Source organism: Perca fluviatilis, chromosome 15, assembly GCF_010015445.1.
Source record: "Perca fluviatilis chromosome 15, GENO_Pfluv_1.0, whole genome shotgun sequence".
NCBI lineage: Eukaryota > Metazoa > Chordata > Actinopteri > Perciformes > Percidae > Perca > Perca fluviatilis.
In genome coordinates this window covers 4,541,144-4,564,985 of record NC_053126.1, presented here as the reverse complement: position 1 = coordinate 4,564,985, position 23,842 = coordinate 4,541,144, and the positions used below count along the sequence as shown (strand labels likewise).

Below are 23,842 nucleotides of genomic sequence, written 5' to 3'. Positions count from 1 at the left end.
GTTCGGTGGGAACAATCGCTCTAATGGTGGTGAACAGAGGGAACACTGATTATGTAGCACTCATGTCCCTTTGAGGGAAACACATCTTTGCATCATGAGACTCCGTTAAGGTCACAGATTTAGAGTCGGAGCTGTTGCAACTGGGCTGCATCATGCTCTTTGATCTAGAAAAGTTTCACTGAGATTGTAAAAGCGCTACCACACCGAGCAGCAATCAAAGTTCAAGATCTCATCTCTCTGTGTCCTCAGAATTATGTTTTCGACAAATGTTTTATCAAAGCTGTGCCTTTCTACTCGTATAATACTTAATGTCCGTGGGACACTAATTGTGATATTGTTGGACACTCCAGATGGAAGGATGGAAGGAAGGATCAAAGACTGTGAAATTGTACCAAAAGCATAACTTTAGAAGCATTCACTTCAAAGGGATTGATGAACTGGGATTTCAGACAAAATAATATGAGGGCTATTTTTATATATATATATCTTATTCAGCCTGCTGCTGTAATGCAAGGCCAGCTTCTGAGCATTAGAGCCCAGCTGCATGTTTGTTTTGTATGACTCTGACTCCATGTGGTCATCAAGGAAACTGCAAATCACTGCTGCTCTGAGGCATGTCATTCACCGTCGCTGTATGAATTGGACGCAGCAGGATGCTAATGTTGTCCAGGCTAGTATTTTGTTTTGATACAAAAAATAATTCCCACTCGCCCCATACTGCGCGGCCTTTTTCCTTCCTCTATGTTCAGGTCCTCTACCAGAAGCCGTGGAGACTTTGGGTTCTGTGCAGTACCTTTTGTTCGCTGTTCCTAGAACTGCGCTCTTCTGGACAGATATCTCAGATGCTGGTCCTCAAATTTGCTGGAGCCTTTGTCCCAGTTTTGGGGGTTACAGCCCCGAGTGCTCTGATTCCCACTGGAACCACCGTTGCCTTCACTTTCCACATCTTTTCTACCTCCTCTCTAAGCCCTTGTTATTTTTCCAACTTCTCGTGTTCCTTCTTCTTGATGTTGCTGCTGTCGCTTGCGATCGCTACATCTGTCACAGCTACCTTTTTTTTTGCTGTTTTTATCGACCACCACGATCTACGGTTGGTTAGCCATCACGATTTTATCAGGATCAGGATCTGGGAAGTCCCACAGAATCTTAATGTAGCTCTGTCATTCTCAGCCATGTTTGGAAGTGCCTCCAATTTTGACCATGGGACATGTATATACATATACAACTCACAACATATATTAAAGCTACCTAGCATAATATCAGGAGCAAGGCCACACCTCGAACACGCCTCTTCCGGTTTTCCTATAAACACTCTCCTTTCATTCGCTCCTGCATTATGCTGCCCTCACTCCCTTCCTGTTTCTTTTTTTCCTCTCCTTTCTCCAAAGCTTGGGGGGGGGGGGTCTGTCATGCTACAGTGGATTCCTTACCAAAGCTTCCCCACAACGCAGTCAGCAAACGGATGACTACAAGCGACTTCATGCCTTGCATACCAACTAGGGCTGGGCGATATGGAGAAAATCAAATATCACGATATTTTTGACCAAATACCTCGATATCGATACCGCAATGATATTGTAGTGTTGACTATCGGTGCTTTCACAAAATATTTACACAATGAGATTTTTTATAAATAATCATCATTAATGTGGATATAATAAGTGGGTAAAGGCAAATAATAGAACAGTTACAACAGTCTGGTTAGTTCAGAAAATGACATCACTTTACTGTAATGCAGCCTTTAAAACCAGGAAAAGACAACACTTATGCCATATTATGATATCACGATATCCAAAATCTAAGACGATATCTAGTCTCATATCACGATATCAATATAATATCAATATATTGCCCAGCTCTAATACCAATCATCATTTATTAATAAATTGTTCAAACATATCTGGTTAGAGGTGTGGTCCTTCCTAGTGAAAACAAATATAACATATGTACATATAAAACCCACAAACACTCAACATAAAATAGGCCTACAGTATTTTATGAAAGGCCATTTGCTCCCCACTACCACACTGTTCTGCTGTGGGGAACAAGTGATTCCTACAAATGTTATCAAAGCATCAGCACTCAAAATGGAGTCAGTGTTGGTTATTATATCCACCACAGGCTTATTCAGTAGCAGAAAGAACCTTCTAACTAGCGTGTCAAGGACAATGCATTTCATTTTTGTGTGAGGGCTTACATATTCGCTTTAGCTACGTAGTGCACATATTTGTTCAGATTTCTGAAAAATTTTGTAAAAATGGAAATGCAGATTGCGCTGTTGTACCGACAGCAGGTGGTTTGCGTTGGACTTTGTAAATGTGATGGTCTTATACTAACAAATGGTTTAGTTCTCAACTTCTCCTATTTATTCAAGGTTCTGTAACAATTCAGCCATTCCTGTGAGCAGAATCAGTGCTGGGACACACACACACACACACACACACACACACGTGTGCGCGCACACACACACACACACAGACACACATACATACACACACACACGCACACACACACACACACACACAAAGGCACACATGCACACGCACACACAAACACACACAGACAAAGGCACACATGCACACGCACACACACACACACACACACACACGTGTGCGCGCACACACACACACACATACATACACACATACGCACACACACACACAAAGGCACACATGCACACGCACACTCACACAGACAAAGGCACACATGCACACGCACACACACACACACAACCATTAGCTACACAATGCATCACAGCCTTGAGATCTTTCCAGTAATGAAAATGCAGTGAAATAAAAGGGAAGTGTTCATATTTTTATCATTTTAAATTGAAAACCATTACCAATAGATATAAGATAATAAAACCGACATGGGCGATACTCAACTTTGATCGATCCATAAAGGAAGCTTGAGTCCTTTTGAGGTACTATACTATATATATATATATATATATATATATATATATATATATATATACATATGTGTCATATTAATTTTATAAAAATCTGTCTCAATATGTACCATACAATTTTTAAAATAAAACATATCAGCAAATTGAAAGATGGACGGCTTTGTGTACACGATTGTGTGTGTGTGTGTGTGTGTTTGAGAAAGAAACAAAGCTGTGGAGGGCATTAAGTGTGTTCACTTAATGTGTGTGTTGCTTTCTTTCCAACCGTGTGCTTTGAGCCTCGTCTGTAGAAGATTTGGTGCCCTTGTCCGTGATGGAGAGAGTCTGTGTGTATCCCAGCAGGCGTTCCTGTTGATTGGATAGGCCTGGCTGACTGACTTGCTGGCCCAGAGTATCAATGCCCTTTATCTCGCCTCTCAGCTCTCTCGCTTCGACTTAGTGGCAAAACGAGCACACGACTGCTTGCAAGTGATTCATGGCTGAAGATCTTTACCGGCAAACAATTGTCTGCGTGAAAATCGCACATGTAAAAAAATCAAGTGTAGATGCGTAGCCTAAAAATTATCCACAGTTGAGGCTCTGTGATGCAGTTGCTATGGCAACCATGATAGAAATAGACGTGTATCTGCAAGGGAATGAAATGTATTGAACTGTTGTTTAGAAACTGAGAGGTTTCACTCTTGTGATTGACATGTGAGAGACTGCATGCAGATATGTGTGCTAACTGTTAGGACTGCATTTTTGTGATTGTGCACGTGTGTTATCTTCGTGCGTTCACGTGGGGGTTTCTTTTTATGTACGTATGTCGTGGTGAAATGTGCGTGAGAGTGTGTGCGTGCGCGTGTGACACACTGCAGTACATTAAAAGTGCAGCACTATGGATGGGGGGCATAGGGCACATCATTATGATGGTAGGAGAGTGTGATGGCTCTGCACTGCACTCACTGGCCCTGTGTGTGAGAGCAGATAAGCTCCGGCAGAGACAACACATTGAATTAAATGGGAAAAGGATTGTGTTTGTAGCACCTCCATCGTTGTTCTGGCCATAATGATGTTCTGAGCTTGTCGTGTCAAACATTAACCAATGGCTGGGTATTATATGGGGATGATTTAAGTGGCTTTTCTTTGTGAAGAAACAACACTATAGCTGCAATGTGTGTACAATGGGTCTGCATTTCAGCATTATAAGAGACCATAATAAACTGAACAAAGCTGCATTGCAATCTTTCTCTAATGCAGGCGTACCTATTTGCTCACAAATTGTCTTTCATCTGTTATTGACTTATTCATTTCAGACATAACCTACCATTCAGCCCAGTCTCCTCTCCATATTGCCTTTGTACCCTGGTGCCTTCATTAAGGCTACCCATAATTCATTTTCACTGGAGATGAAATAAGAACAAAGGAGCTGTGATAAAACCCTGAGCCCAGACATGCAAAATTTGCATTTGCAATATTACTATAATCTTAGATTTTATGGTAGAAATAGGGGGGGAAATCAGTGGAATAGCATTAAGGCTTCAGAGAGGGAGGGGAGGTGGAGGGATGTGATGGAGAGAGATGAGGGAGGGGGTGCAGGAATATGAGTGTGTATGCATTTTCAAGGCGGTCTTTCTGTTGCAAGAAAAAAAAAAACAGTAGTCTAACAGGAAAACGAACAGGTCGAGCTACTGATGAAGGCATGCAAATGCAATTTTGTGACGGAAACGGACGTTTGAGATCTGCATGCGTTAGTAGAGGCTTGTGAGATGGCAATGTGTTTCATTTTAGTTCGAGATAGGTGGAATCACCTCAGCGGTGTGTGAAAGAGGGAGAGAGAGAGAGAGAGAGAGAGAGAGGCGAGGGAACAAGAGGGGAGGGGGCGGGGGTGTATGGACCTCACTGGCTACGGGACCTACAGGCACCCCGATTGTGCTCTGCCTTCATCATTTTTGGAGGTGAGGACAAAAGAAAAAAGGGGAAATCGGAAGAAAGGCCCCGGGATCCGAGTGTCGTGACGGGCCCCCCGACTTCGCCGCCGCTGGTCGGGGTTGTCTGGACTCAAAAAGGGTGAGGGAAAAGCGGCGGAGCAGTCGACTCGAGGCTGGGGTTTCCTGCCACAGCAGCGGGATTGTCACAAAACAGCCTTTCACTCTTCGAGGGGCCTTGTATTGGCTACGTTATTCAGGTATGCATTCAGAGTGTGTTAGCTAGCCTGTCTCTGCCTCTCACTGGCAAACATTAGCTCTGTTTATTCAAGGAAAATGTCAGGCTGCGTGATGATCATTTTCTGATGCAGTACCCACACCAGTTATTTATGCTAGCTAACCCATTTACACACCGCTCCACTGAATGTCTGAGGGGGGGAAACATCTGCACCTAATCACCTCTCTTTTGTAGCTAAACGCTGCCTGGCTGCCCCGTGCCTTTAGCCTGCTAGAACTATCGTGTTGTGCACCTCCTCAAATGCTTGTAATAATGTAAACGCACGGTTTGCTAGGATGCTAACTGGTGGCTGTAGCTTAGCTAACTCTGCGGCTAACGTTACATCGCATATTTAATTTGCAGTAACGTTATGCGAGATATTTTAGCTATAACGCTAACCTTTACAAAGCTAAAAGAGGCAGCACTACAAAGCTAATTGTAATGCGTAGACCTTGGTATTGGCTAATGTAATGTTAGCTACTATATAAGGCTATGTGGCACAAACGCCAGTTGTTGTTTGTGTTGATGACAATATGATGAGACGACAAACCACCAGAATATAACAGAGCTGGCATTTGATCATCATATGCAAAATATATTGCGTATACGGAAGTCTATTTTCGCCAGTGAGATGAAAAAAATATCCTGTAAGTCATTATAATGAGAAGATTTATCAAAATAATGAGAAGATATCTCAAAATAATGACTAAGCTTCTCAAAATGATGAGAAACTTTCTCAAAAAAATGACTTACTATCTCAAAATGATCAGATAGTATCTCGTACTATTCAGAAACCTTCTCAAAATAATGACTTAGTATCTCAAAATGATGAGAAACTTTTTTTTTTTTTTAAATATACTAAGTAATTATTTAAAGATACTATGTCAGTATTTTGAGGAAGTCTCTAATTATTTTGAGATACTAACTCATTATGACTTACAGGATCTTTTTATTTTCATCACATTGGTGGAAATGAGCTTCCATGCATATGCTTTTAACAATTAGGCAGCTATGCAGTTGATTGACTCGCTGACCGACTGCACTGAGCCAGTTTGTATTAATGCTGCACTGTTGTGTGTATTGTGAATGCTGCTGCCTGGCTGTGCACAGTGAGCTGCTGTGATTAGTTAGTAATCAAGGTATGCGCTAATAGACAGATGGAGATCAATAGTGTACTAACTTTTCCAATTTTACACTGCATCACCCACGAGCTTTGACCCTTTTGAACATAAATCTGTATGAAGTATGTTTGACTCAAATACATTTAAAAGGAATGACCAGATTGTTTGTTTTGTAGCCATCCTGGTTCTGTTTTTTTCCCATGATTATTCAACTGCTCATCACTTTCTCCGCGGTGGAAAAAAACAAAACATTGCATTGGTCGTTCACACTAGTGATTGACAGACAAATAACCCATTTACTAATAGTTGTAATCATTAACAGTGATTGCTTGTTATTGTGTGGCTCATTGTAAGTCGACACTTCTGTAACAAAAGTCAGCCAAAGTTGTGTTCGAGCCATTAACCATTTCACAGTGTATTTGAGGGAGACAATAAAGGCTTGTGTCACACATGGCAATTATGGATACTGACCTCCTAAAGATGGCGTCATGCCTTTTAATTATCACCCATAATCATTAAAGGCCATTAAAACAAGTTTAATACACTAACGTTAATGGTCTTTGGTCTAATTTTTAACGAGGTAGGAGATTTGACTGCTTCTGTCTTGGCTCCACAGGGTTGTTTGTTTACATGTGAAGTAGTGTTTGTGATTTGTCTGTTACTTTGTTGCCTTAATTGCATGCTGTTGCTTACCCACTTTTCTCTTCAGTTTGTTATCAGTCAGAAAAGACAGCGTAGGCATGTATTGTTAAAGCTCCAACCACAGTAAAGGCTATAGTTTCAGAGCATAATAAAACAGGAGTGTTAATATGAGGCCAGCAAGCCCTTTTAAGTTGAATGGACGGTGTGTGCAACAAGGAAGTAATGTCAGTGTTTCCTCTATGCTGACACTACAGTGGGGGCCCGCCACGGCAAAACCTCTGCCGCCACGGCACCAGAAATGGGGCAGACGCACAACGCAGTCGTGGCTGAGGTTGTAAGTGCACAGACAGTTTACTAAAAACCCCAAGACGGTGCCCGCCCGCACACACAAACGGCACCGTCCCAACAAACCATCCCCCCCAATAAACTGTCTGTATACTTACAGTTGTTGTTGTTGTTGTTGTTGTTCGGACAGACTTGACCCCACTGCTAAAAAAAATCCTAAAGGAAACCCTAAAACATTATTGTTGGTTTGGTAAAATAAAAAAAAATCTCTTGTGGGAAATGCTGATGTAATCTGTAATATATCATGCTATATCAGCACTTTTTCGCAGTTTTTAAGCGCAAAGGCTCCAAACTAATTTCATTATTGTTCATAGTTGCATGGATAAATATGTTGTAATTAACTGCCACTGAATTGTTGAAACAGAATATTAAACTCACCCCAAAAGGCTTTTAGTCAAGTGTAATTGTATGACCACTGTACATGTCTCTTTATAACTATCAAAACAACAACAGCTGGAGCACAAGGTACAGCAAAAAGTCACCTTTTTCATTTTTGTGTTCTAACGTTTTTGATTCATCTTTTGTATTTGCAGAGTTATGAAGGCTTCTGGTCACCATCTCCTGGAAAAATGAACGTATCTGCATGGAAATACTGAAGAGAGAGAGAAAACAGGAGCTTGAATAGACTGAACTTGAAGTGGAATAAATGGATTACCCTCCTTTTGGAAAATTGTTGCCATGGAACTAGGTAGAATAAAATGATGGTTGACAGAAAGAAACAAAGGTAAGACAGCTACACGCTGAAGATACGGGAGAGGACCAAGAAGAATCTGAACAAAGCGTCAAGGAAAGAACAATTACTAAATAGGGACCAGAGACTTCTACAGTCCGAATTAATGCATGTCGTAGCAAAAAAAGAAGACAGTATTTGAAAGGGAATGTTCAAGAAAAAGAACATCTCAAAGTGTATTACTCTCTGCATCCAAGAGCTGATGAGAATATCAATGGAGTGTTTGCCTCTGGGAGTGTTTAATGATGGTCTGTATTTAGACCTCTTGATTCGAGTTCCTGCAGTTTTGGTCTCACACAGGTGTGAGTCAGGTCCTGGCAAACATATTGACGAACTGTTTGTTGTTGCCGATTGTTGGGACAGAACACATTCTCAATGGTTTTATTGAGATTTTTTTTTGCACAAAATGCTATTGGACCATAACACAATTCAGTCCTAACATAGCTCTGTTCGCTTGAGCTGTAATTATAGCAGAGCATATACACGTAAAGACATTTGGGGTTGAACATCTCACGTGGTGGTGTGTCAGACATCCATGATATCATTGCCTGCTCGGTGCCAAACTTCTTCAGCTTCATGGAAAGGACTGCACAGTTTTAGTCTTGTATTTTTATGCCGTAGAAACCTGCTTCTCTACACATTTATTTTTTCTTTTGAAAATTCCATTTTGCAAGACCCAACTGTAAAGTTAACCTTTTTTTTTTTTATTTTATTTTCTTTAAATGTGCAAACAAACATACCATGATCACATTGAAGAAGTGAGACTTTTACCATTTGGCCTTTTCATATATTGATAAAAGCATCGTCTGTTCAAGTGCCCTACCCACTTTCTGCTAAAAAAAAAAAAAAAAAAGTCATAACATCTGCGATATATATTCCTCAGCTTGAACTATTTTTCAAAGCATTTCCTTGTTTTACTGCCAGGCCATAGACTCTCTCTTTGTCATTAATGGTTACTGCCGTAAGCCTTCCAGTTTGTGATCAGAAGCATTCCCTGGTATAGACACTGAAAGGTATTTCCGTTTTTAATCCAAACTTGGGAAAACAATGCAGAATTTTTCTAACAGCCCAGTTCCCCCTTCTCTCCCCCCGGGGTTCAGTGGGAGGGCTGTAGGGGGAACTCCATATCCCCCTCAGCCAGCAGACCCTCAGATCTCCCCACGGATGACGGATGATTATGCAGGGATGCAACAGCAGAGCCTGCACAGAAGCCATCACCACCCCAGTCAAGCCAGTCACATGCTTGCTTACAGTGGTAGAAACAGAGGGGCAGTGGAGGCACCGCCAACACAGAGTAACATTCACAGCGGCAACGCTAACAACCCTTACAGGAAGGACGCCATGGATTATTATTTTTCAATGGGTGGAAAGGACAGGCACAGAAGGGGGGGCATGGCTTATGGGGCAGGATTTGGGTACCCTAATATTGATGGACATATACCTCACCAGTACCGGCATGCTGGATCTGGCTCTGCACCAGCATCTGGCCTGATGTCACCGTATCCAGTAGACTATGGCCCCAGTGCTGGTTCAGGTGGAGGTGCTGGTGCTGGAGCGTTTTCTCCTTCTCATCAGTACAATATGAGTCAGAATGCTGCAATGCAGTCAGTGCCAGGTCCTCAGATGCAGCATCGCCAGCATGGGCAAACCTTCCCCGCTGTCCACCACGGACAGCAGCATAGGAGCTATCCACACTCTGGGCACAGAATGACCCCTCAGTACCCGCACTACTCCCCACAGGGTGGAGCATCCACAGGGTCATCAGGAATGTACAGCCCCCCTCCACAGAGATATCTCGACGGGGCTGCCAGCACCGGGTTCGATCCCAAAGTCAACAGTTCTCCCAGTGTCAACTCCAGTTCAAACTCAGTCTCCAGTTCAGTTGTTGCTAACAATGTGGGGCCAATGGAGAATGTTCAACAGAGTTACCATGCTTCAAACTATCCTGGATATTCCCAACAGACACTTGCACTTCACAAGCAAGCCACACTACAGCACCGCAACTCGCAGCACAATTTAGGGGTAGGTTATGACAACTCTCTCAAGATGCAGCACCAGGGCCCGTCTCCAGGCTCTGTATATGCTAAACATCATCAAGCCTCCAATCCCAGTACACCTCTAGCAGCATCTCAAGAAATAACCAAATCCCCAATGCATCCCAATGCTCAACAAACCCAAATTAACCAAAACTTTAGCCCAATATCCAACCCCTCACCAGCTGCCTCCGCAGTGCATTCCCCCAGTTGTAGCTCCTCTCCTTCCCCTTTGATGGGTGTCTCAGACGTACACGGAAACCCCTCAGGTCATGGTCTTTCACATCCTCCTACGTCAAACCCCCGTAGTAGCCATGGTCAAGGTAGATTACTGCAGACCATGCCACAGTTAAGTCCCACGCCCAACTCAAATAGCAGCATCAGTAGTTGTGGTAGCAGTGGCAGTCATAAAGCTCACAGCATGAGTGCAGTTGGAGGGAGCAGTCTTCCTCCAACGGGCCGCAACAAATTGGGTCTAGGCACAGGAATCGGATCCCGAGAGGAATGCTCCTCTATTTATTCATCCTCTCCACTAGACAAAATGCAGGATGCTGGCTTGAATAGTCTTAATGCCTTGAGCTCACAAGTAGCCAATTTACCAAACACAGTTCAGCACATGCTCCTCACCGACTCTGTGCTTTCCCAGAAGAAGGGGAAAGATGTGGGGCAGATGCAACAGACCACACATGGCGTGTCCCCATCACAACCAAGGAGTCGAAATGCAAGTGCAGCATCAAGCACTAGCACAGTTAAAGATGGAAGTGCACTGGGCATCGGTGATGGTGCCAGCTTAGATGCTGGTGCAGATGAAGACTCCTCATTGATGTCAGTTTGTGGCTCATCAGGGACCAAGGTGGAGCGTGAGGAGCAGTTTTCTGAAGGGGAACATAGGAGAGTGAGGCAGATGAGTGGTGCAAGCAGTGGATCTGAACTAACTGGTTATCACGCTCCCTGTCAGAGTCAGACACGGACTGGGCAAGCATCAGCTGTAAAAGCAGCCACCTCCGATTCACCGTCAAAAGAACAAAATGTTTCCGAAACAAAAGCAAATGAAGCTCAAATTCCCTCTTCATCGCCACCCTTTGGATGTCAATCATCAGAGACTGGCCCAACTTCACATTCAGCACTTCCAGTTTCCTCATCCCCCTCATCCACCCCCTCCAGTATTCCTCCTCCTCAACCAAATTGTGTCTCAGAGTCTGGGCTAACACATAATGACCACAGAGGTGGTCATAGGAGGACAACAGAAATAAAAAATGAAGTCATCAAAAATGAAAGCGAAGGCACAGTTGACAAAACTGAGAAAGGCAGTAGCCAAACGCAGCGAGATGGAGAAGTAAACTCACAAAATTGTCAGGACAAAGAAAACCGGTTGCACACTGCATCCAGATTACACAATAATGAGAGGGAAGAAAAGCACACATCTGAGGAACAGCAGAGTGCCAGTAGTGTTGGTGTGATTGTTTCAGCTCGGTCTGAGGGAAGTCACACTGAAAAAAGCAAGCATACCCAAGACAACTGTATAGAAGAGAAACACTCCTTAAGAGAGTCAAGCAGTCATAATGGGGAGGAGGGTGTAGATCTGAGTTTATATTCCTCCCTTCACCAGAAATCTAATTTTGGACGGCCTCAAAATCCTCCCCAGTCTGGACCACATAAATATGGATACCCAGAATCAACATATGGCTCAGATTTGTCACTGAAAAACAGAGGAAGGGCTGGTCCAGCCAGTGTTATGGATTCAAATTCCAGATACTTAGGGTACCAACAGTCACAAGCTGGTTATGGCCCTGTGCATCCAAAATATGCTGGTTCTGTAGCAGAGGCTTTGGTGAAGAGAGGGCAAGCAGCAGGAGCTAAAGGTCATGAGGAGAATTCCCAGCAATTTCCGAGCCTTTTACAAGAGGTTCTTCAAGGTTACAATTTAGATAGGCGTTATGGCAGACCCGAGCAGGCCTTTCCTGCCCATCTCCAAGTTCAACAACCGTTTCAAACCAGACACCCTTATGGCATAACTGAGGTTTCGGCTCATTCTGGTAGCTCTGGAAAGCCCCCACATCCAAACCAGAGGCATGGAAGAGAGCCAGATTTTAACACAGATGCTCAGTCGTCGGTGAAGTCCGAAGTGTCCATTACTAAGATATTGCAAAACGCTGAGAAATCTGAAGTGGGCGTGTCCCAGAGCCATTTAACGCAGGCTACAGATTCTCTGCAACCCCCAACAAAACATATTAACTTAGCTGACTATTCTCTACCACAGAGAAAAGTGTTATCTAATGTATCCACTCCATCCTCTGCTGTACAGGAGCTCCTTTTGCAAGAGCCAGAGCCGCTAACAGGCACCATTGGTCAAACTGAGTCTCAAAAATCATCAGGCTCCATATTAGCCCCGTCAGAGCGGCGCTCCGTCATTTGTGATGTGTCGCCAAACCGACGCAGCACACCAGAGAGGGACAGGGAAAGTGACCGAGAGAGGGAGCGGGATAAAAGTCAGAGTGGAGCCTCGGTGATTCAACAGCCGTTTTCCTCTCCAGCAGCAGCCAATGATCTGAGTAAAAAGGATATTGCAGAGAAACAAGTAGTGAAAATGGAAACGGCATCAAGGGAGGCTGGCCCAGACGCTGCAAATTTACAAACTGATCATCATGGCAGTGGTGGGGCTAATGAGGCTGATATGGAGTATCATTCCAAGTCTGTTCATTCATCTGTTGTAATGAATGCTGACCCCTACAGGCGAGGTAATGTTGATATTACACCCTTGCCTTCTCATCCTTTGAGCACTAACCCCTTATCTTCACCTTCAAGGCACCAGTCCTATATTCATGGTGTTGATTTATCAACTGGCGGTGGGAGCGGTTTTCCTGGATATCGATTTGGAGACACAAGAGAAGGGAATATGATGCCACGCAGCAACCCCCATTTTCCCTCCCACCATCCATACCACAATTTATCCCCACCGACTCAAGCCACGAACAAGCTTCAAATGTATCCTCACTCTCGTGGCCCCCCTCATCACCCCCATGACATGAATGACTGGGTAAAAGCGATGAACAGGACATCGAAGGAGATGATGATGCAGCCTGGTTCTTCTCCAGGAAGACATAAGGTCAGCCAATCGGAACCGAGACAAAGAATGATCCCACAAACTGACATGCCCGGCGAACAACACGCAACCAAAATGTCACTCCATCATCAAGGCGCTTTCTTTGATTTGAAAATGTGGGAGTCAACACACTCTGGAAGAGAAGGCTCTACGATGATAGGAGACTCCTTCTACAGAACACAGCCGCCACCTCCTGCTCCTGTAGCTTCACACGTCCCTGTTCCTCCACAATGCCAAAATGCTGCTGAACCCGAGGTCTCCAGAGGAGCCGCAAAGGAAGCCAGACTTCCCGGTCCACCTCCTCCACCCAGCTCCACTAAGCCTTCTGCTGACATGAACTCCGCTCAGCCACAACAGGTGCAGCGTCAGACTAAAGCCGGGGGTTCTGGAGACACAAATCCACTAATATTGCGGAGGAGAGTTCGTTCTTTTATCTCTCCTATACCCGCCAAAAGGCAACTCCAGGCTGCTACAAATTCACATCACTCCCCTGGGGCTCAGTCGGAGTCTAGCCATCACAACGAAGATGACTCATCCAGTTCAGATATCCCATGTCCGAGGCTCTCCTCCCCTCTACCCGGAGAGAATACCTATTTACAACCTCTATCTCCATCAAGTGGTAATACCAAGGCTTTGCCTCCCCGGAAAGGACGAGGTTTGAAACTGGAGGCAATAGTGCAGAAAATCACACCAAATATTAAAAAGCCAGCAGGCCATGTTGATGATGAGTCAAATCATTACCCAGGCTTCTCTCACTCAGAAATACCAGCATTTAATGATTCACAGGACCAAGACTTGGCACATTTCCCTAGGGTTGCAGGAGGGGATGATGGTTACATGGATGAAAGTCACTCATTAAACGACATGATTCCCTTCAGAGGAGTTGATGAGACTGGGCCTTTACCTCCTTCTGCCTACCCATGTGATCCTCATCAGACGTCCCAAACCCTAAAACAAGACTTTGACTTTGGATTAGGAGCCGCTGTGGCATCGGCATCTGGTGACAAGGAGGATTTTGCCTTGCTCGGACCTTTACCCCCTCCTCCACCTCTACCCCGCCCAGTCCAGGGTTCCCCACCTCCATCTTCATCCGCCCTGTCGGACATTCAGCATTTCACCAACACTTACCAGCAGCTCGAGACAAGAAGAGGAGAGCAGTCTGCTGCTAACCTTCTTCGACAGAAACTTCAAGAATCTGGTATGGGGTTTGATGATTACCCTGGCAGTGACTACTATGGAGCCACCCCACCCCACCATAGTCAAGGACACATGCTGAATAGACAACATCAGATGTCCTCAGGTAGGTCCAGTCTGTCGCCACAAGATTCTAAGCTATCGGAGAGTTCAGTGCCTAAAGGCTATTTTCCATCTGGCAAGAAGAAGGGCAGGCCTGTAGGGAGTGTGAATAAACAAAAACGGGCCCAGACCCAGGCCCAAACACAGGGGCAGGGCCAGCCTCAAGCCCAGGCTCAGAGCACAACTCCGAGTGCTCCTCCGGCCCCGACCACTCTAACTACAGCTGCTGCCACAACCCCACCATTGGTGCAGACTGCCAGCAGCTCACCACCACCTGCAGCACCACCCCTGACAGACAATAAAAACACTCCCCCACTGACCCCGCCCATTTTAACCCAGATAGTAAAAGTGGATGTCGAGAGTGAGGACACGCCACCAGAGATCGAGGTCAAACCTGTGCGAAGGAGACGCAAAGGTGTGAAAGATGAAGACGAGTCACTGCAAGCCAGAGGACGACAGAGGAGGAGAAGGAGAGGAGCAGCACCGATGGCACCACCAGTGGCCAAAGACGACCCAGATACACCTTTAGGGGCAGGAGGGAGCCCTGGCACAAATAGAGTATTCACAGATCCTAATAGAAAGGGCCCGTTTGTTCCACACATTCATGTGGAGAACAAAGTACCAGAGATCGGGGCAGTGTGCACAATTGTAAATGCAGGCGGGAGTGGACTTGATTCTCTCCTGACCTCAGCTCTTTCCTCCCAGTTATCTAGGAGAGACAGAGACTCGGAGAAAGGCGAGACAGACGAGGTGGAAACTACACTACAGTCAGGAAAAGCGCTTCCTTCATCTGGTTATGTTGTTTCAGGCCCCGTGATTACCGAGACCAATCACTCTGGCCGCCTGCTCTGCTGCCTGTGTCAGAAATGGGCAAATTACAAGCACCTCGGAGATCTCTATGGACCTTTCTATCCAGCCGAATATGCCGCAAAGCTCCCCAAGAACCAGCCCCAAGTCCGACAATGTCCAGCGACCACAGGCACAAATAAAACGGGACCAAATTTAGACATGAGCTCAAATGCTTTGAGCACCATCCAAGACACGCAAACACAAGATGCTCAGTTTACCAAGCCCCCAACTGAGAGTGACTATGCCATCAGCCTAGATTCAAACCCAGTACCTCTCACCATGACAGCCAGAACTGCCCCCACAGCTGGTAGAGAGGAAATGATGATGCACATGACTGGCAAGTTCAGCAACAGTGCCTCCTCTTCCTCCTCCTCTTCCTTCTTCTCCTACACCAGTAAAACAGCATCTCTAACCTTGGACATGAATCTAGACATCCGGCCTATCCCTGAGCTTAAGAGAGAGCCAGACCTTGAGATCGACCAGCGACAGCCGCATATCCAGCAACCGCTGCAGCCGCCAACAGAAGAAGCCCAACAGCGACCCCAACACAGAAAGCTGACCTCGCACCCCCGCTTTAAAAGGAGGCACAAATCTAGTGACGATTCCCCCAGAATGGTGCCATCCAACAGTAAGGCGTCCCTGCCCTTTCAGCCCCCTCCGCCCGCCTTGGACTCCCTGGGACCCTTGGCCCAACTCGCCCAGCTGCCTCAGATGCCCATGGACCCAGAGGAGCTGTGGGTCCACGAAGGATGCATAGTGTGGACCAGTGGAGTGTATCTTGTCAATGGGAGACTGTATGGCCTGCAGGAGGCACTAGATGGTGCCAGAGAAACAGTGAGTGTCCTCTGTTTCTATTTAAGGTTTATAACTTCTTTTTTTTTCTGATATTGACTTTAACTGTTTAAAAGACATAAGACATGCTTTTATTGATTTCTTCTTTGCCATTCTGTCTCTGCTCAGTCCTGCTCGTACTGTGAGATGGTTGGCTCAACCCTGGGCTGCTACAGTAAAGGCTGTACACTTCGCTACCACTACCTGTGCGCTATTGAAGCAGGTGAGTGAATGCGTTGAATACAGCCCCCCTGTAAAAAAGTGAATTAATGTAAAATTCTGTTTCCCAATATTTGATTTTTGTGTCTGCTTAAAACCCCAATACTGTTTTTATTTATTTTATTTTTTTTAACTGTAAGAGCTCTGTGTGGCAGTATCTGTAGCGTACTAATATTCTCTGTCCCTCTAACAGATTGCTCTCTAAACGAGGATAACTTCTCACTGCGGTGTCCGAAGCACAAGGTAAAGAATGAGAGGTTGGTCTTCGTTTTGTGTGATTCAGTGAAAATCCACTTTTTCATTTGCCACTCTAGTCGGCTAATACTATCACAATTAGCCAAAAATGACATTGGAATATTACTTCTAAAAAAAAAAACACATAGGTTTGAATATCTACTTTTGAGCATTATGTCCATAAGAGGGCAAACCAATACAACGGGAGACAACTACCAGTATAGGTCTATATTTATTTTAACATAAACATTTATTTTAAAAGATCTGCATACACATGACAAATACATGAAATGAAAACTTCATGTAAACACTGTAGACCTCTCTACCTCGCTCTCTCTGGAGCATGCAGGACGTGATGCGGATTACACCGCGTCACGTATCCGGTCCGAGTCTCTTGCCGTTTCTTGTCTTTGTCTGACGATTTCGGCGTCTGCCCTTTCCGACAGAACTTCCTGATACTAGTCTTTTCTTCATTTAGACATTTTCGTCGGTGTAGTTGTTTGTTTACTTTGGGTAGCGCCAGCCGACACGTCATCAACATACCCGCTCGCTCGCTGAATTCTCTGGGTGATTGGGCTCAATCGGACAGCACACAGACAGGGAGCTTAAATGTTTAGGGAGCTGCAGCCCAGGCCCAGAAGTGCTGCACAACATTCAAATAACTGTTTTGTTAAATATACATTCTAATTTGGAATAGTTCCTATTCCTCACCACCCAATCACTGTTTTTTCATAATTTCTTTGAATCTCTTCCATCCTATATTGCACTCCCTCTGTCTCTCTCTCACCTCCTCACTCCTTCACTCAGTTCACCCAGAGCATCCGGCCAGTCAAGACCGTGTACCTGGAGCAGTCGGAGAGAGGCTGAGAGAAACACGGAACATGAAGAGACACAGGAGTCTAGGAGCTGTAAGTTTATACTTTGTGTGTGTTTTTGTGTGTGTGTGCGTGTGTGCGCAGCATGTGTCATAGTCCAAATATTTAGGGTGTTCTCATAAACACATTATTTCCGCCCCCTTCCAAAAATATGTTTATTATTATTTCTTCCTTTCAAAAATTGGAATGGAAAGGCTTTTCAAAGTGGGAACTAGTGTGCCAGAATGCTGCATCCATTTTAAAAAAAATCAAGTAGATTGAAAAACACAACTTCCCTCATTGTGTAACATGTGTAATGTAGTGCTGTTCTGCAGCCAACTGACCCCACCTTCGATCACCACACAGACATTCTCATCTGGGAAACGTTATTTGGTGGGTGACTGGTTTCTCATTAATGGACCTTCAGTGAATGGGCACCAATTGCTTGCCTCAGGGCAACAAATGTATACCTTTTTACCTATTCAGACAATTTTAACTTCACACAGCAGTACAATAGTTACTCTCTTTGTTGGCTGGGTCTTGAAAAAAAATAAATAAATCCTCCTGCTCTCACACTCCTCCTCACCTCACACTAGTGGCTGTACAGCTGCCTTTCACTCCCTTTCACTACCTCCCCCTCACTTTCATTCAGCCTGTCCTCATGGAAACTAAAGACGCACCATATTTCTCATTTTCTTTCTCTTTCTGTAAGATCACAGACGAATGCTGATAGCATGCTAAAGATTTAGCAACTGCTTCCCCTTACTTCATCACGTTTTTCACAATATATTTCCCACTATAACCAGTCACATAACAGTAGATACCCCTGAGTGAAGCTCACCTGTTAAAAGCTGTTTGATTTATGAAAGGGATGCTAAATTAGATTTTTTTTTTTTTCTTTCCTGACCGATAGCCGACCCTTGTTATCCGAGAGTATTAACCGTTAACCGACAAGCAGGCAACGGAGTCCCAGTTCACCCGTCCAGGACGCTCGGATAGACTTTTGGCATTTCACGTCTGCGGACTTGCCGTACCTGTCAAGCAGCCATGACTTGCCGTGCATTGTCGTGGATACATGCAGCCACTTCCCCTACCCCGGAACCCCTTGGGCTTCCATGCAACCGACACGAGTCCGCAGCTGTCTGAACTAGGGCTGGATAGTGAATTCGATACTTTTTAGGCACCGACCGAATTGCGTCTGAAGTATCGAGTATCGAAAATTGCCTCGTCGTTCAATACCCAGTTTCAATACCTAAAGGAGTATATCTCATCAGCGTCAGTGAGCCAATAAGCACGCAGCATGCTTCTACCAAGATCTAATAATGTCTGTGATTGGCTGTCTAACATTACACGTCGTAGATGCAGGCAGGAAAAACTAAAATTGGTATCGAGAAAAAAGTAGTAACGTTTAGGAACCGGTATAGCAGTCACGGTATTGGTATCTGTACCGGTTTCGAACATTATTGAACGATACCCAGCCCTAGTCCGAACCCCTCTCGTCCTCCTGCGAGGTTGTCAGCTGTGTGTCTGCCGGGCGTGCTCTGTGTAGGACGGCTGATTGAACCCACCAGACCTCATCCATATATATCCATATATATACCCGTCCAGCGGGGAGCCGCGAACTTAGCAGGGAAAAAAAGGGTAACCCTTTACTTGAAGGTATCTACATGAAAGTGACATGACACTATCATGAACACAAGTTAACTAACAGTTAAGAAATAGATTGTATAGCCTTTTTATTAGAAATGTAACTTCTTTTTTTTTAATTCATTGGTTTGACGAAAAGATTATCAGATTTTGCCTACTGTGTTCAGACTCCGCTACATCCAGGATGTGTGTTTTTTATTTTATTTTTTTTAAAGGCCCTGAACACCCACACAGGTGTTTATAGTTAATGTGGCTGACTGGACCTTTTCCAGGACTATGTGGGTGTGGTTAGACTGAGTCAATCCTGTTAGTGTTGTTGCACTTGTTAGGGTAAATGACACCCTAATCATTCTTACCAGTATAAATAATTTGTGACCTAATAAGTTCCCATCAAATGCTGCGTTCCAGGCAACCCGTAACCCGTGTTTTCACAACCTTCTGCCCGTGACAGCGCCCTGGAACGGCAGTCAAACCCGTAACTTACTCCCCATGAACTGGTACCAGATGGTTGTACTCCCAGTTACAGTTTTTGACGTCACACACACATAAACAACAACGGCAACCCCTGTTGATGCTGTACAGACGCTGGTGATTAACGGTGAGAAATAGAAATAAATAGGCAACGTAAAGTAATTCGGCACATTGTAATCAAAACAATACACATACGATTGTGTACTACTAAAGGCTACGTTTATTAAATGAAGCCCCAAATATGTGGCCGACTAGAAATCGCTAGTATCAGCTACCGCTAGCTAACGTCAACTTAAGGTAGCCACTAGCTAGCTACGCTAGTCGTGACTTTGCCTGGAATGCTACCAAGTCGTAAACATGACTGGAAGTCGTAACTTACGGGCTAAAAATTGTGTCTGGAACGCAGCAGAAGCTCCGGGCCTCCTTCAACCTGAACAATCTAATCAGCCAGAATAACTGAAAACACCTGTGTGGGTGTTCAGAGGCTTTAAGAACAGATATTCGGACTGCTTGAATTTGTCAATGTTAACCATGTGTTGCCAGATGTTGCGGCTGTAAGCAGTCCAACAACGTGCTGCCGCGAGGGACTAAACCCTGAGAAGCGCTTGAGATTGTATTGCAATGATTTATTCCTCCACACGTCAAATACAACTAGCACTGCAATAACCAAATGTAAAGTTACTTTGAGAGTCGAAATAAGTGCGTTAGTGCGGCGCTCAACAGAAAGGGTTCTCTCCCAGGCTCATCCCCCTCTCTGTCAATGCCCCAAAAACCCATGTGAACATGTTAGGCAAACAAATATGTCATCACTTCCTCACAAACGGCGATGAAAACGCTCACCACCTACAACATAAGTGCACAATATAATAATCAATAAATAATCTAAATGAGACCATAAACAACATACAATATGTGGCTCCTACACCATATATAATAATATGGAGGACAACATGGCATCATGACTTTGCGTAAACATACACGCCACTTTCCTAAAGCCAATTGGCGTGTTATCTGTACGCATTTTGAGCTATCCACGTGTATGTCAAGCTGTATACAGCAGATGTAAACATACGGCATGGCAACGCCACGTGGTGCGTTATCGCGAGAATGTGGCGTACTATCGCGAGAACAACATCACACACGTGTAAAAAAATAAATAAAACATTGGGAAAGGGTTTAGTAAACAAAAAAATGACAAACACGATGGTGACCAACGTGACACGCTTAGGAAAACAATAAAGGGTTGGGTTTAGGAAAGAAACGCTGGGGAAGGCTCTCCTGGGTGAAAGTCCTGTGTTTTACCCATCCACCACCCCAAACAACCTCCCTCCGCGGACTTCCATCCTTTCATACTACTCGCTACTGTGAAAATTCACACGTCCTGTAGGTCAATGGCGGCCGTACGGCCTTGATAAACACGCTAAAAAGCGAGTATGCGTCTTGATACATACGCCACTTCATGAGATCAGTCTGTGGAGGAGGTGACACTTCGTGATATTGAATCGTTGATCCCAGTGAAGATTCCCGCCCCTAATCCTAACCTCCACCTGTTTGTGTTCTCCCTCTCCTAGGTTAGTTTGGACAACAGAAGACTGAGAAAGGAGACTTGTTTGCGAAGCAGCCCCAAATGTGAAAGGACAGGACCGTGACGGAGAACAACAAAAGGGAATGTACAATTTCTCAACAGGAATCAGCATTATTTACATTAAAGACAATGGAGAAAAAGAAACCCTTTTTTTTTTTTTCTTTCCTAAGAGAATTGTTGCTCTTTACTTAAAAGCAGAAAAAGAAAACATGGACATGCAACATAGAGGAACGGAGCTACAGGTAAAAGAAAAAAAAACAACAAAGACCGATGTGGGATCAAATGAGACGTCAGAACTGATGGAGGAACTAAAGGAACTTTTCCGTAGAGAACAAAAGAACAAACTTCCTCTCTAGGCTTACTTTGATTTTCCTCCGACACCCTTAACGTGTAAAACTCTTGCTTATCATCCTCTGTATTATCATTTACCTGTGTTTGTTTTTAGGTGTTCTTTTGGTTGCTTTGAAGAGGCGTATTGGGAGCAAGTTGGGTCGTCGAACCCAGACAAAATAGAACAAGGAGAGAATTTTGTATCCTCTCACAAGCAGTATTTTTTTATTTTATGATATAAGGATGACCACAGTTCTTATTTTAGTCCTCATTATTATTTTGTATCGTCATCCGTATTTACTCATGAAAATGAAATGGATGTATCTCACTTTATATTCAGTCAACCCATGAATTGGATTTGATTATTATTTTTATTTTTTTTCTTTCATTCCTGGAGAGGGAGGAGCCAGAGTGATGTCTGGAATGTCAGGGTCGAGTTTGCCACAAAGACATTATTGCCTTGGAGAACGGACATCTGTTGCCTTTCAAAAGTCACGTGTATTGGTGATAAGTGAGTGTGTGTATGTGTGTGTGTGAGAGAGAGAGAGAGAGTGAGTGAGTGAGAGAGAAAGAAAGAGAAACTGAAAAAAAATGCCGATATCTGGGTCTTTGATTCCATTTTTGGTCCTTTTTGAAAAGTGTTCTTATTTTTCATCACGGGGTTTTTACGGTACAGATAGTATTCATGAGAAATCCAGTGGACACAAGCTTATTTTTTAAGTACAAATGTTCGTAATGTGCAAAAAGAAGGGCCGAGCCTTGTAAGAGGAGGAGATAACACTATGAACTAATGCGTGTCCACCACCTTTAACCGTGCTGACAGGGAAAAGATGGACAGGACACTGCAGCGTTTTCATCGTTTGTTGAACTGTGTACTGTGTGCACCTGTGCTACATAGGAAGTCGCTTTTGACTGACAGGTGTCAGTCCCTCGTTCAGTGATGAAAGCATTTTTATTTTATTTTTGGAACTGGAACCTTTTGGAGAGGGTGTCATATGAACAGCTGTGATTGGCCGACCCTACTGGCCAATGGGGAGTAAGCCTTACCAAGTACTTCTGAATGATTTCATTCTTTATAGTGGTACAGCAGCGATTTGATCGGGAGATGCAAAATCCATTCAAAAAGAAGCATTGCCATAAAATTTAAAAAGTGAGTCGTACATGGTGTTGTCTTTATCATTTTTTATTGTTATTCTTGTAAAAAAAAAAAAAAAAAGTCAAGCTGAGAAGACAGTTACACTAAAACCATGCTGTATTAGAAACCTGTCAATATGTATATGAATTATGAATACACTTAAAAAAATGATTCAAGTACGCTCCTCTTCTTATTTCTAAAACTATTTTTTGGTTACCTTGGTTGTACTGATAAAACCACCTGTTTTAGTTTTCACCTGACATTTCTTTGCCCCGTTTTCTTGACCTCGTTCACCACTTTACTTCTTTCTGCCTTTTCAGTCTGAGGGGAGTGCATAACTCATAACCATTCTGTCTTTAGAAGAGCGCTTATGAATGCACTCTCGAGTCTAGAACATGTTGTACCAGGTCTATTCTGTGTTCCTGTCAGTGTCACACTGAAACATTTTACTTAAGGAAACGAGCTGCTTCAATGTAAAAAAAATAGAAAACTAAAATGTCTGCGGAGGTAAAAGTTGAAATAATTTACATGTTAAAATGCAATGGTCATGGAATATGAAAGCAGATTTTCCAAATTTTAAACATAGTGGCATTTATTATATGATTGGGTGGAGTTTGTGCGTTTGCTCAGTTTTCTCTTTGTCATAAATGAAACTGCTGTTGGCACCGTATTATGAACCAAGATTTAATATATTCTGCTGCAATGGCTTACTCAGGGTCCAAAAATAATGGCGTGTTCCAGGCAACCTGTAACCCTTTGTTTTCACAACCTTCTGCCCGTGAAAGTGTCCTGGAACGGCAGTCAAACCCATAACTTACTCCCCGTGAACTGGTACCAGATGGTTGTACTCCCAGTTACAGTTTTTGACGTCACACACACATGAACAACAAAGGTAACCCCTGTTGATGCTGTACAGACACCGGTGATTAATAGACATAAATAGGCAACTTAAAGTAATTCAGCACATTGTAATCAAAACAATACACATACGATTGTGTACTACTACAGACTGTTTATTAAATGAAGCCCAAAATATGTCGCAGACTAGAAATCGCTAGTATCAGCTAGCTAACGTTAGGTAGCCGCTAGCAGAGGTGTCAAAAGTATTCACATTCATTACTCAAGTAGAAGTATAGATACTAGGGTTTGAAAAGACTTCTGTAGAAGTTGAAGTATCAACTCAAGCTAAAAAGCTAAAAGTACTGGTTTCAAAACTACTTAAAGTATAAAAGTAATTTAAGGGGGGGAAAATGCCATTAAGGACGAAAGCTTAGCCCACCCCACAGGGACCTATAGTGCACTACCCCACCTCCACAAAAAAA

The 23,842-nt window shown here is 43.9% G+C and overlaps 1 protein-coding gene across 2 annotated transcripts; it reads left to right on the top strand.

Moving 5' to 3' along the window:
* The first annotated feature begins 4,541 nt into the window (after positions 1–4,541).
* Positions 4,542–22,696, top strand: tcf20 (transcription factor 20). 2 transcript variants are annotated; one of them, XM_039824328.1, is made up of 6 exons: positions 4,542–5,078; positions 7,737–16,048; positions 16,175–16,268; positions 16,458–16,507; positions 17,306–17,406; positions 21,042–22,696. In XM_039824328.1, exons 2-5 carry the CDS (start codon positions 8,981–8,983, stop codon positions 17,363–17,365), a joined length of 7,272 nt encoding a protein of 2,423 aa, XP_039680262.1. In that variant the 5' UTR covers positions 4,542–5,078; positions 7,737–8,980; the 3' UTR covers positions 17,366–17,406; positions 21,042–22,696. The 2 variants fall into 2 exon arrangements, with proteins under 2 accessions (XP_039680262.1, XP_039680261.1); XM_039824327.1 differs by having other exon boundaries at positions 16,458–16,521.
* The last annotated feature ends 1,146 nt before the right edge of the window (positions 22,697–23,842 follow it).

Coding starts and splice junctions, on each gene's coding strand:
- tcf20 (XM_039824327.1), top strand. CDS start 8,981: ATGCAGAATTTTTCTAACAGCCCAGTTCCCCCTTCTCTCCCCCCGGGG. Junction 16,269..16,457: donor CCTGTGCGCTATTGAAGCAG/GTGAGTGAATGC, acceptor TCCCTCTAACAG/ATTGCTCTCTAAACGAGGAT. Junction 16,522..17,305: donor CACAAGGTAAAGAATGAGAG/GTTGGTCTTCGT, acceptor TCCTTCACTCAG/TTCACCCAGAGCATCCGGCC.